The sequence below is a fragment of the Odocoileus virginianus genome, chromosome 24, assembly GCF_023699985.2.
Source record: "Odocoileus virginianus isolate 20LAN1187 ecotype Illinois chromosome 24, Ovbor_1.2, whole genome shotgun sequence".
NCBI classification, from domain to species: domain Eukaryota; kingdom Metazoa; phylum Chordata; class Mammalia; order Artiodactyla; family Cervidae; genus Odocoileus; species Odocoileus virginianus.
Genome location: NC_069697.1, coordinates 20,744,887 through 20,757,456, shown reverse-complemented (window position 1 = coordinate 20,757,456; position 12,570 = coordinate 20,744,887). Strand labels below are relative to the sequence as shown.

The window sequence follows — 12,570 nt, the reverse complement described above, 5'->3', positions numbered from 1 at the left end:
GGATGTTTCAAGAGAACAGCATCGAAACATGTATATTATCTAGGGGGAAACAGATCACCAGCCCAGGTTGGATGCAGGAGACAAGTGCTCAGGCCTGGTGCACTGGGAAGACCCAGAGGGATCGGGTGGAGAGGGAGGTGGGAGGGGGGACCGGGATGGGGAATACATGTAAATCCATGGCTAATTCATTTCAATGTATGACAAAAACCGCTGCAATGTTGTAAAGTAATTAGCCTCCAACTAATAAAAATAAATGGAAAAAAAAAAACCTATAACCATAGTATATCCAAACTTTGTATTTTTCCCCTCTTACAAATTCAACATTATATCACATACATTGTAATTTCTGTATATAGTCTTCACCCTGTTGCTGAAAAAAAATTTTTCACCATGCAACATACATAGCATGTGGGACCCTAGTTCCCCAACCAGGGATTGAACCCACCATGCCTCCTGCAGTGAAAGCTTGGAGTCTTAACCACTGAACCACCAGGGAAGTCCCCCATCCTTGTCATTTTTAATTGTCAGTTTTTTTGAGTTGGGTATGTCATAATTTAGTTAACCTGTTGTTTGTTTTGAACAGTTAGTTTGTAATTTTTCACTTAAAAAATTTAAAACTTATATAAGCTTGAATTGTATAGTGTTGAAATTTGACATCTGTGTACACTACAAGGGATCACCACCACAAGTATAGCTGCTGCCCATCACCATACAGTTGATCCCCTTCACCTGTTTTGCCCACCTTCCAATCCCCTTTCCCTGTGGTAAACACTAATCTGTTCTCTGTATCTTTGAGTTTTAGTTTTTGTCCATTTGTTTTGTTTCTTTAGATTCCATGTATGAGCAAAATCTTATGGTGTTTGTCTTTCTCTGAGTGACTTCATTTACAAATGGGCAAAATTTCATTTTTTCTTTTTTTAAATTGCTTAGTAGTCCAGTGTGTGTGTGTATATGCCACATTGTCTTTATCCATTCATCCTTTAGTGGACATTTAGCTTTTAAATATCTTGGCTATTGCAAATAATGCTGTAAAGTATAGGGGTGTGTGGATATTTTTGAATCAGGTGGTTTTTTTTTTTTTTTGATACATACGCAGAAGTGTAATAACTGAGTCACACTGGTAGTTTTTAGCCTTAAGTTTTTGAAGGCCCTCCATACTGCTTTTCATAGTGGCTGCACCAGTTTATAGTCCCACCACTGGTTTGCAGCGTTCCTTTTTCTCCCTAGTCTCTCAAACATTTGTCTTTTCTGATAGGTGTGAGGTGTTATGTCACTGTGGTTTTGATCTTCATTTCCCTAATAATTGAGCATCCTTTCATGTGCCTCTTGGCCATCTATGTGTCTTCTTTGGAAAAATGTCTGTTCAGATTCTCTGACATTGTTGAGTTGTGCAAGTTCTTTGTAGATTTTAGATATTAACCCCTTATTGGATATATGATTTGCAAATATCTTTTCCCATTCAGTAGGTTGCCTTTTTGTTTTGATGATGGTTTCTTTTGCTGTGCAGAAACTTTTTAATTTGATATAGTCCCTTTTATTTTTACTTTCCTTTCCCTTACCTTGGGAGTCAGAGCCACAAAAATATTGCTAAGACTGATGTCTAAAGTTTTCTTCTAGAAATTTCATGGTTTCAGGTCTTAGGTTCAAGTCTTTAATCCCTTTTGAGTTAATTGTTTCATCCTTTTGCATGTGGCTTTCCATTTTCCTCAGCACCGTTATTGAAGCTATGTTTTCTCCATGGTATGTTCTTTGCTTCTTTTTCATAAATTAATTGTTTATACATGTGTAGGTGTACTTTTTTATGCTCTCAATTCTTTCATTGATCTGTGTGTCTGTTTCTGTGCTGGTACCATGCTGTTTTTATTACTGTAGCTTCATGTGTATTAGTTGCTTAGTTGTATCCAGCTCTTTGCGACCCCATGGACTATAGCCTGCCAGGCTCCTCTGTCCATGGAATTCTCCAAGCAGGAATATAGGAGTGGATACCATTCCCTTCTCCAGGGGATCCTCCTAATTCTGGGATCGAACTCTGGTCTTCTGCATTGTACGCAGATTCTTTACCATTTGAGCCACCAGGGAAGCCTTGGTAGCTTTAGAGTGCAGTTTGAAACCAGGAAGCATGATACCTTCAGATTTTTTCTTCTTTTTCAGGGTTATTTTGACTATTGGGGATTTTTTTGGGGGTTCCATACACGTTTTAGAATAATTTGTTCTAGTTTTGTGAAATTATGCCATTGGGAGTTTTGATAAGAGATTGCATTGAATCTGTAGATTGCTGTGGGGAATATGGATATTTAAAGAATGTTTCACCAGTCCATGAATACAAAATGCCTTTCCATTTGTTTGTGTCTTCTTCAACTTCATTCGTCAGTGTCTTTTAAAAAAAATGTATGTATTTTTGGCTGTGCCGGGTCTTGGTTGCTGCGCTGGCCCTTTCTCTCGTTGCGGTGTGTGGGCTTCTTGTGGCGGTGGCTTCTTTTTGCTGAGCACAGGCTCCAGGGCGCTGGGATTCAGCAGCTGTGGCCCATGCTCTCAGTAGCTGCGGCTCCCGGAGTCCAGGGCACAGGCTTTAGTAGTTGTGGCACAAGGGCTTAGCTGCTCCACGGCGTGTGGGATCCTCCCAGACCAGGAATCAAACCCGTGTCTCCTGCACTGACAGGTGGATTCTTTACCACTGAGCCACCAGGGAAGCCCCCATCAGTGTCTAACAGTTTTCATTGTGCAAAGGCTTTCACCTTCTTGGTTGAATTTATTCTTAGGTATTTTATTCTTTTTGGTGCAGTCATACATGGATTGTTTTCTTAATTTTTCTTCCTGATAGTTCATTATTGGCCTAGATATGCCACAGATTTCTCTGTATGTTGATTTTGTACTCTGTGACTTCACTGAATTCATTTATGATGTTTATTAGTGACAACAGTATGTGTGTGTGATCTTTAGGGTTTTCTTTACATATCATGTCATCTGCAAATAGTGCGCCAGTTTTACTTTCTGATTTGGAAGTTTGTTATTTCCTTTTCTTTTCCTTTCTTGCGTAATTGCTTTGGCTAGGAATTCCAATGCTGTGTTGAAAAAAAGTGGTAGTAGTGGGCATCCTTGTCTTGTTTCTTGGTCTTAAGAGGGAAAGCTTTCAGTTTTCACTGTTTAGTGTGAAATTAGCTGTGGGTTTGTCATATATGGCCTTTATTATGTTTCTTCTGTACCCACTTTGTTGAGCATTTTATCATAAATTGATGTTGAATTTTGTCAAATGATTTTTCTGCATTTATTGAGATGACCATATAATTTTTATCCTTCATTTTGTTAATGTGGTGTATCATATTGATTTTGTGGATGTTGAGCCATCCTTGCATCCCTGGAATAAATTTCACTTAATCATGATGTATGCTTCTTTTAATGTATTGTTGGATTCAGTTTGCTAATATTTTGTTGAGGATTTTTGCATCTATTGTCATCAAGGATATTGGCCTGTTATTTTTTATTTTTATTTTTTTGTGGTTTCCTTGACTGGTTTTCATTAATGTTGGCTTCACAGGATGTGTTTGGAAGGCTTCCCTGCTTTTCAGTTTTTGGAAAATTCAGAAGAATTTGAGAAGGATAGGGATTAAATCTTTGAATATTTTGTGTAATTCATTAGTGAAGCTGTCTGCTCTGGGCCTTGGTTTGTTGGGAGATTTTTGATTGCTGTTTCAATCTCTTTAGTAGTCATTGGTCTATTCAGATTTTCTGTTTCTTCATGATTTAGTCTTGAAGACTGTGTTTTTAGGAATGTATCCATTTGTTTTAGGTTGTCCAGTTTGTTGGAGCATATTCATATAAGAAATCCTTTGTATTTCTGTGTGTTAGTTGTAACATCTCTTTTCATCTTTGCTCTTGTTTGAGTCCTCTTTTTTCCCCTGGTGAGTTTAGCTAAATGTTTGGCAATTTTTTTTTTTTTTTAATCTTTTCAACCAACGAGATTAGTTTCATTGATCTTTTATAGTGTATGTGTGTGTGTGTGTATGTTTAATCTCTATTTTATTTCTCTCCTTTATTTCCTTCCTTTTATCAAGTTTGGGCTTTGTTCCTCTCTAGTTTCTTTAGGTGTAAGGCTATACTGCTTATTGGGTATTTCTTATTTCTTGACGTAAGACTCCTGAATTTAGTCCATTTACATTTAAGGTAATTACTGATAATCATGTGCTTATTGCCATTTTTTAAATTGTTCTCTGTTGTTTTTATAGTTCCTATCCGTTCTTCCCTCTTTTCGTGTTATAGTGTGAATTTTTTTTTTAAGTGTCATGTTTAGATTCTTTTTTCATTTTCTTTTGTATATTTTCTGTAAGTTTTTTCCTTGTGGTTACTGTAAGGTTCACCTATGATATTCTATGTAAGTAGTAGTAACCTGTTTTAAGTTGCTGGCAACTTAAATTAGAAATCATTCCAAAGCTTTGTCTTTTACTCTCTTGATGACACATTTTGTTTCTTTTTATGCATCATTTAACCACTTAGTATAATTTTAGTTGTTTTTAGTACTTTTGTCTTTTAACCTTTGTGCTTGCTTTATAAGTCATTGATCCTTTACCTTTATCATATATTTACCTGTAGCAGGGAGTTTTTTTTACTTTGTTATTTTTTTTTTTTTCAATTAATTAGTGCCATTTCTTTTCAGCTTAAAGAAACCCTGTTAATATTTCTTGTTAGCTCAGTTCAGTGGTGATGAACACGTTTAGTTTTTGCTCATCAAGAGTTTTCTTGATCTTCAATTCTGAATGAAAACTTTGCTGGGTAGAGAATTCTTGTTTTTGGTTGTGCTGGGCAGCTTGTGTGATCTTAGTTACCTGACCAGGGATGGAACCGGCACCCCTTGCGTTGGAAGCACAGAGTATTAACCACTGGACTGCCAGGAAGTCCCCAGATAGACAATTCTTGGTTGGAAGTTTTTTTTCTTAGCACTTTTACTATGACATGCCACTCCCTTCTGCCTTCAGAGACTCTACTGAAAACTCTGCTATAGTACTATAGGGTTTCCCTTGTGCAGAACGATGTGTTTTTTTTTTTTGTCTTGTTGCTTTTAGGATTCTCTCTTGATCCCTTTTATGGTTTTAGTTATAGTATGTCTTGGTATGTGTCTCATTGGGTTCATCTTGTTTGGAGAATTCTCTGTGCTTCCTGGACCTGGATATCTGTTTCCTTCCCCCAGCTAAGGATGTTTTTAGCAACTATTTCTTTAAATAGGTTTTCTGTCCCTTTCTTTCTTTTCTTTCTTGCAGCCGCTATAATGCAAATGTTACTCTGCTTGATATTGCCCTAAATTCCCTGTAAGGTGTCTTCACTTTAAAATACTATCTTCATTTTTCTGCTCTGTCTGGGTGAGTGCCATTGTCTTATCTTGCTGCTGGCTGATTTGTTTTTCTACTTAATCCAGTTTGCTGTTGAACCCCTCTGGCATAGTTTTCAGTTATAACTTCTGTTTTCTCTTTGTTGAAGTTCTCACAATGCTAATTTTTTCTTCACCTGTATTTGGCTGTTGTCTTTACGACCATTCCTTTTGAACTTCTTATCAGGTAGATTGCTTATCTCCATATTGTTCTTTTTATGAGGTTCTGTCTTACTCTTTAGATTGGAATATCTTTATCTCCTCATGTTGCCTATTTCTTTATATTTGTTTCTGTATATTAGGTATATCAGCAGTCTCTCCTAGTCTAGAAGGAGTGGCCTTATTTAGGAGATGTCTTGTGAGTCTCAGAAGCACAATCCTGCCTGGTCACCAGGGGCTGTTGCTTGGCCAGCTATGAGACCCAGCCGAGGTGCAGTGCTCTCCCACTGGTGCTGATAGGCTGGCTGGAGGATTCCAATGTGGTGCCTGCCAATGTTAGTATAGCAAGGTAGCCTGAGATCACATAAGTGGCTCCTTCAGTGGATCAGACCCTGGAGCACTCCAGCTGGTTCCTTTCTCTATAGCAGATGTTTCAAGATGAGTAGGTGAGTCCCCTCACCTGTGGTCCATACACTTTTCTTTTTTCCATGTTAGCTGTTTTATTTAGCTATTTAGTTAGCTGTGGTTTTTTTTTTTTTTTCTCCCTTGGAATCTGTGTGGTCCATGCACTTTTCACTCTGGTGTTTTTACCCTGATTGTCAGGTCAAGTCAATCTGTATGCAAGTCCTTTAAGAGTAGATTTTCTATTCCCTATAGTTCTGTAGTTTTTCTGGACATACTTCACATGGTTTTTCAAAACCAGGTGTTTTGGAGGCTCATCTCTCTTGTGAGGGATTTTTTCTTCCCCTTACTGGTCATGTGATTTGGAGCAAGTAACTTAATTTCCACACCTTTATTCTCTCTTGCATATGGTGAGAATAATGATAGTTTGCACTCAGTGTTTTTTGATAAGGATTATTGAGTCAGTTCTTGTACTCTGAATCTGTCTTTTACCTGATGTTATAGTAGATTTCCAGTTCCTTTAAGGTCATAACCTAAGTATAAAGAAGAATAATGTTGCAGGAGGAAAAAAGACCTTTAACCCTCCAAACTGTTTCTTTGATGGTGGAATATTAAATATTGGAGACAGATTGGTAATGGTTGGCATGGGTAGTAGGTAGGTGGGTGACTAGATAATGTGACCTCTGTTGATCTTTTTAGCTCCTCTCAAATCCTTGTAGTTCAGTTGATATAATGGAGAGCAATGCAAGAGGAATTAGAATTACAGCATTTTAGTTCTGTTTCTTTCTGATTTTTATTAATAGTACAATCTTGAGAAGTCCCTTAGCTGCTTTGAATCTGTTTTCTCATCTATAGATAAAGCATTTTCCCTGCATCTCTCAGGGGTATCATTATGATTAAATAAGATAACTCTGTGAAAGTGAGGTGAAGATGATAAAGCACAATCAAAATAAAAAGTTTATAAAGGTAAACTTTTTATTAATTTAAAAAGACTAAAGCTGAAAGAACGCAGATAGAGATATTGATACAGTATTAGGTTCAGTCTTCAATAAAGGATAGCTTCTAGTGCTGTTTGTTGTTATTGAGAGGACATCTACTTTGATGTGTAAAGCCTAGCCCTGATTACTCTTTAGTTATTAAATAGTTTATGAGTATATTGTTGATATTTACCTTGATTTCTCACCCCCCCCCCCCCCTTTCTGCTTGTGTTTCAGACTCCTGGGCGAGTTGGCTCTCAAGGTTCTGATTTAGATTCATCAGCAGCTCCTATAAACACAGTGGATGTCAATAATGAAAGCTCTTCAGAGGTATGAGAATAATAATTTGGCAATAAGATTCAGTATTATTTAAGAAAAAGTAGCAAATGTTCAGAGTAACATTTGGTAATTTAAACTTTTGTAGCAAAAGATCTCATAAATCTTTCTTACAAATTGGATCCACACTGTAGGTAGATAATAGTACTTAGTTGTGAGACTACAAAAGTGTATATTAAGACTAAAAAATAATACTGACAATTTATATTTAATATTAAAGTCTTCTCAACTTAATGAAGATTTAAAAATCTGTTTGTAAAGAATTACCAATTAATTAGTAAGTACTATGTGTTTGTACTGTCATGAACAACTAAGCTAATGAAAAATTAGATAAGCTATGAAACTTTCATTATTTGTCTTCATTTATAATTTGTAAGAATGTTTATGTTTGATAGCTTCTTAAAAATTAATGGAGAAAGTAAGTCTAAAAAAATAACTCATTTTTTGAGAAGTCAGCCATAGAAGTTACTTTATTGCTATCATTATTTTTAATGAATAATAAATACTCATTATAGGAAAAGGATATTAGGTGAGAGAAGAACATAAAAACCATCCATAGCTCTGCCCCTAAGAGACGAACACACATTTCTGACCTGACAGTTTTTGTCAGTTGCCTTTTCCTGGGCCCAGCTGTACCACCTCCCCAGTTCCCTGTTCCCTACTCTTGCCCATCTTGGTTGGTGAGTCTGTTTTGTGTATGTTTCTGTGAACGTCTTTTACCATTCATCTCTCTGTTTTGTCTCTTTTTGCCCATGTGTCTTTCATGTGTGTGTGTATATTAACCATAATAAGACCTAACAAGACAGAGAGTGAGAAGAAAGGTATCAGTTGAACTTTATGAAGAGCAAGTTTAAGGAAATGTCTTTAAGGAAAACATTCCGAACTGTGTTTATGATAAGCTCAAAAAGCTCAATTGTAACCCTGGAAAGAAATTTAGTAATAATTGTTGACCTCATTCAGACCAAAACCAAAAAAGTCTGCTGTGGTAATGAGCAGTGCCTGGTAATCCTGCTGTATTTTCTTATTAGGGTTCTTTTTCTACTCTGTGATAGTTGTACTCTCTTCTTTGTCCTCAAACCTTTTGTGTGTCTTACCTTGTTCCTGCCTTCTCTCAGTCACCTTCTATCCCATTGAGAAAAAAGAATCATTAGAAGAATGTTCTCATTTTGTTACTGAAACTATGCTTAAGTCTCTATTCTCTTTATTACTTCAGTATATGGAAGACAGATCTCTTTTCCTATCAAATTCCAGTCCTTTCTCTTGTGCTTGGGATTCCATTCTCTCTCCCATTCTCAGCTTATCTCTTTTTCTGCAACTTTGGTTTTTGCCTGTGACGTAAATTATTCCCATCAGCATACAAACACTGTTGTAGAGGTCACTCTAACCTGGGACTCTGTTCAGTTAAGTTCCATACTTGAAATTTTTCGTATTACCAACTAGTATAAATTTCAGCTACTAACCTAATTGAGGGCTCTTAGTGATGATGAATTCTCAGAGGTTATTTTTTTCCATGCCCAGTGCTCAGGTGTTAACTGGTTAAGGTTTCAGTTGAAATCTCTCACTGTGTCTCTCAATTTCTCTTTTTCTCTTAATCTTTCCCTTTTACCCTGAGATTGGCTTCCCACTTTGAACAAATTCTAGGTTTTAACATTGTGCCCTTAGCAACCATCTAAATGGAATTTGAAATACCATGGTCTCCAGGATTTTAAAGAAATAGAAATAAAACAGTGACCTGGTTTAATACTCATTTATATCATATTTTATATATAATTACACATCATAATATATAAAATAGTATCTATGTATAGGCTATTATAACAAAAGTACTAAGAGGCTTAAACAATAAGCATTTCTCACAGTTCTGGAGGCTGGGATGTTCAAAGGTCTGGCAGATTCTGGGTCTGATGAGGTTTGCTTCCTGGATAAAGATGGCTGTCCTCACATGGCGGAAGGGGCAAGAGAACTCTGGGGTCTCTTTTATAAGGATACCTATTCCATTCATTAGGACTCCACCCTCATTACTTAATCTTATCTCCCAAAGGCCCCATCACATTGGAGGTTAAGATGTCAACATATGAATTTTGAGGGTATACAGACATTCAGTCTATAACAGATATACAATATAGATAATACATAATGTAATGGGATATCTTATATCATTTGTTCTCATCAGGACAGTTGTTTAGACTATTTAGTATATCACATTGCCAAAGCATATTCTTTGTTTACTCTTTATCTCTTTCTAATCTGACTTCTATCCTTAGTACCCACTGAAGGCCCTTGGTAATGTAACACACCCAGCATATAACACACCAGATTTTCAGTTTCCTGCTCAAGTGGCTAGAGAAGACTTTTCTTAGGGCTTTCTTATATCATTTGTTCTCATCAGGACAGTTGTTTAGACTATTTAGTATATCACATTGCCAAAGCATATTCTTTGTTTACTCTTTATCTCTTTCTAATCTGACTTCTATCCTTAGTACCCACTGAAGGCCCTTGGTAATGTAACACACCCAGCATATAACACACCAGATTTTCAGTTTCCTGCTCAAGTGGCTAGAGAAGACTTTTCTTAGGGCTTTTTTAGTAAGTGTCCACTGAAGTTTTCAGGTTGCTGGCTTTGCCAGCACACAGTTCAGAATATATGAAGTGAAAAGAAAACCCAGCGTACTCACCATTGTCTTAGTCCTTGGCTCCTGAGAACTTAACTGGTCTGCCTTCTTCTCTTCACCTTTCAGCTTTTTATTTTTCTTGTTTTTTATATAATGCCTAGGGATTTCAGCTGTACTTAGCAGGTAGAATAGAGAAATGTAGCTGCTCCATTTTGTCTGAAACTGAAAATCCAGCCATTTTGAGAATTGGAATATTTATCTTTATATTTTAATGAATTGTAAGAGTTCTTTATTCTCTATCAATGTTTTGACTGCTTCCTACTCATTCCATCGGTGAGGGAAGGATTCCTGTTCTAGGCTTATGGGGATGGTTCAACACATAATTAGACAAGTGAGATCAACATAGTTTGTTACATATACTCACAGCCCAGGGGAAGAAGACATTGCGTGCCATGCAGGACCACGCGAGAATTGCACTTGGGAACAAATTCAATAATCAGGTGTGTGTCAGGCAGGCATTATGGTGTGAGGTATAAGGTATGGTATCGGGGAGGTAAGGCCCCTCCGCCCCATCCCATTCCTACAGGAGATGTGATTGCTTAATTTGAGTAATTCCAGGGTCTGGCAGGGAGCTGAAACCGGCTGCATAGGGATAAGCAGGCCGTGTGAAGAGGAGAAGCTGGATCGAGGACCTTATCTGTGGAAACGAGTGGCGAGGGGAACTTGCAGTTAGGCCATTTGAAGCCCTTCCAGTTTGACCAGTTGTCAAAGCCTTGTGTGTTGGGCCTTAATTTTAGGCCTTATGCCACAATCAGAAATATGTGATGTGTATGTTTTTTTCTCAGTCTGTGGCTTGTTTTTCATTTTGTTAATGGTGTCTGTCAAAGAGAAATAGTTTTGTCAGCCTTTTCTTTTATGGTTTTTGCTTTTTGGGTACTACAGAATTTTTGGCCTACTTCAAGGTTACAAAACTATCCTATGCTTGCTTCTGGTTAAAAAGAAATCAAGCGACTTGGAGATATTGTACAAGACAGGGAATATAGTCAATATTTTATTATAACTATACATGGGCTATAACGTTTAAAAATTGTGAATTACTATGTTGTAACCTATAACTTATAATACTGTATATCAAATACACTTCATTTTTAAAAAGACTGAAAGATGAAAAATCTTTTAGCTTGTACATTTCAATGTTTGATTAATTTTAACTTACTGTGTATGGTCTGAAATTGTGGTTGAGGTTCATTTCTTCCATGTGGATATGGAAACCACATTTTTCTTGTTGTAGTAATAACCATTTGCTGAAAATGTTACTTTTTCCACTTGAATTGAATTTTCACTTTTGTGAGAAATCTGTTGACCTTATATATGTGGTTATGTTATATTATTTGATCCAGGGGTAATGAACTGATTTTAAGGTGTGCCAAGTTATTTCTTATCTTTGAACTTTTGTGTGTTCTAATCTGTATACCTTACCTAGTCTTACTTTTTCTTGGTTAACATCTGATTGTCCTTCAAGTCTCACTGCAGATAATTGCTATTTTCAGTCACCTTTCCTTGTCTCTGCTGTGAGACAGATGCTTCTTCCATGTGCTTTTGTGGAACAGTATTGCCTATCCTTTTGGCAATGACTGTTGTTGTGAGATTCATTTATGGAATATTTATTGAAGCCAGACGCTGTTCTTGATGCTGGAGCATGGTGTGAGTGAAACAGTGAGAGAACTTTATCCTGATGGAACTTAGATTCCTCTGGGTGGAAACAGGCAAAACCCAAGTACAGAGGGAGACAGTTGGTATTACTGAGAAGAATAAAGCAAGGAAAAGGGAAAAGAAAGTGTTTTGTGTGGATGCAATTTCAAATAGAATTTGGTATTTCAAAAAGAATAAATGTCAGGGAAGACATCTCTGAGAATGGGATAGCTCAGAAAGAACTGGATGAAGTGAGGAAATGAATCATGTGGCTTTCTGGAGCAAGCATGTTGCAGGCGTGTGGAACAAGTCTCAGAGGTGAGGGCATGCCTGCCATGTTGAAAAATAGCCAAGAGGCTAGTGGCTCCAGCACAGTGAGCGGAAGGAGGTTGGGTTAGTGAGGTAATGAGGCCCACTTCATGTACGGCCTTAGAGGCTTTTGTACAGACTTTAGTGTTTTACTCTTGCTGAGATAGAAGTCATTGGAAGGTTTGGAGCAGGGAAATGACAGAATTTATCTACATTTTCATAGGGGTAAGGATAGAAGCAGAGACTGTTGGAAGGCTTCTGTGGTGATCCATACACACTTTGAGGGTGGCTTGGATCAGGGCAGTAACAATGGAGAGAGATCCTCAGGTTCTTTAGCCAATCCAATCGTTCTAATAGGATTTTCTGATTAGTGGGGTATGAAGTGTATTTTGCAACTTTTTCAAGAGGTCTATAAGCTTAAAGGATGAGGGCTTTGCTTTATTTTACCGTTGTGTTCTCACTACCGTAGCATAATGATGTAGTAAATACTTCTTGAATGAATGGTTAAATGACCATGTGGAAACTTACAATGAAGAAATAAGTAAAGTGGCAGGCAGCATAAAGTTATCACTGTTAAAAATCCTGCATCGTTCTTTAAAAAAAAAGATTGTTCTGTACTTTTAGTATCTGGGACTGTGGTTTCCAGGAGGACATCCCTTTCGGAATCTTGTTTGTAGTCTTTCTTCCTTGCTGTGATCCTAAATGACGTTAATGACTCAAGGAA

General features: G+C 37.1%; 1 protein-coding gene across 4 annotated transcripts in view; it reads left to right on the top strand.

Moving 5' to 3' along the window:
- EEA1 (early endosome antigen 1) overlaps positions 1-12,570 on the top strand; it is a 125,285-nt gene that overhangs the window by 29,231 nt on the left and 83,484 nt on the right. For 2 of the 4 annotated variants that reach the window (XM_020868948.2, XM_020868949.2), the window contains exon 2: positions 7,135-7,227. The exons of 1 other annotated variant lie outside the window; for it this stretch is intronic. In XM_020868948.2, the coding sequence (XP_020724607.2) occupies positions 7,135-7,227 (93 nt within the window). Of the gene's footprint in view, positions 1-7,134; positions 7,228-12,570 lie in introns of those variants that run through there. One more of the 4 variants, XM_070454320.1, reaches the window with a different exon arrangement.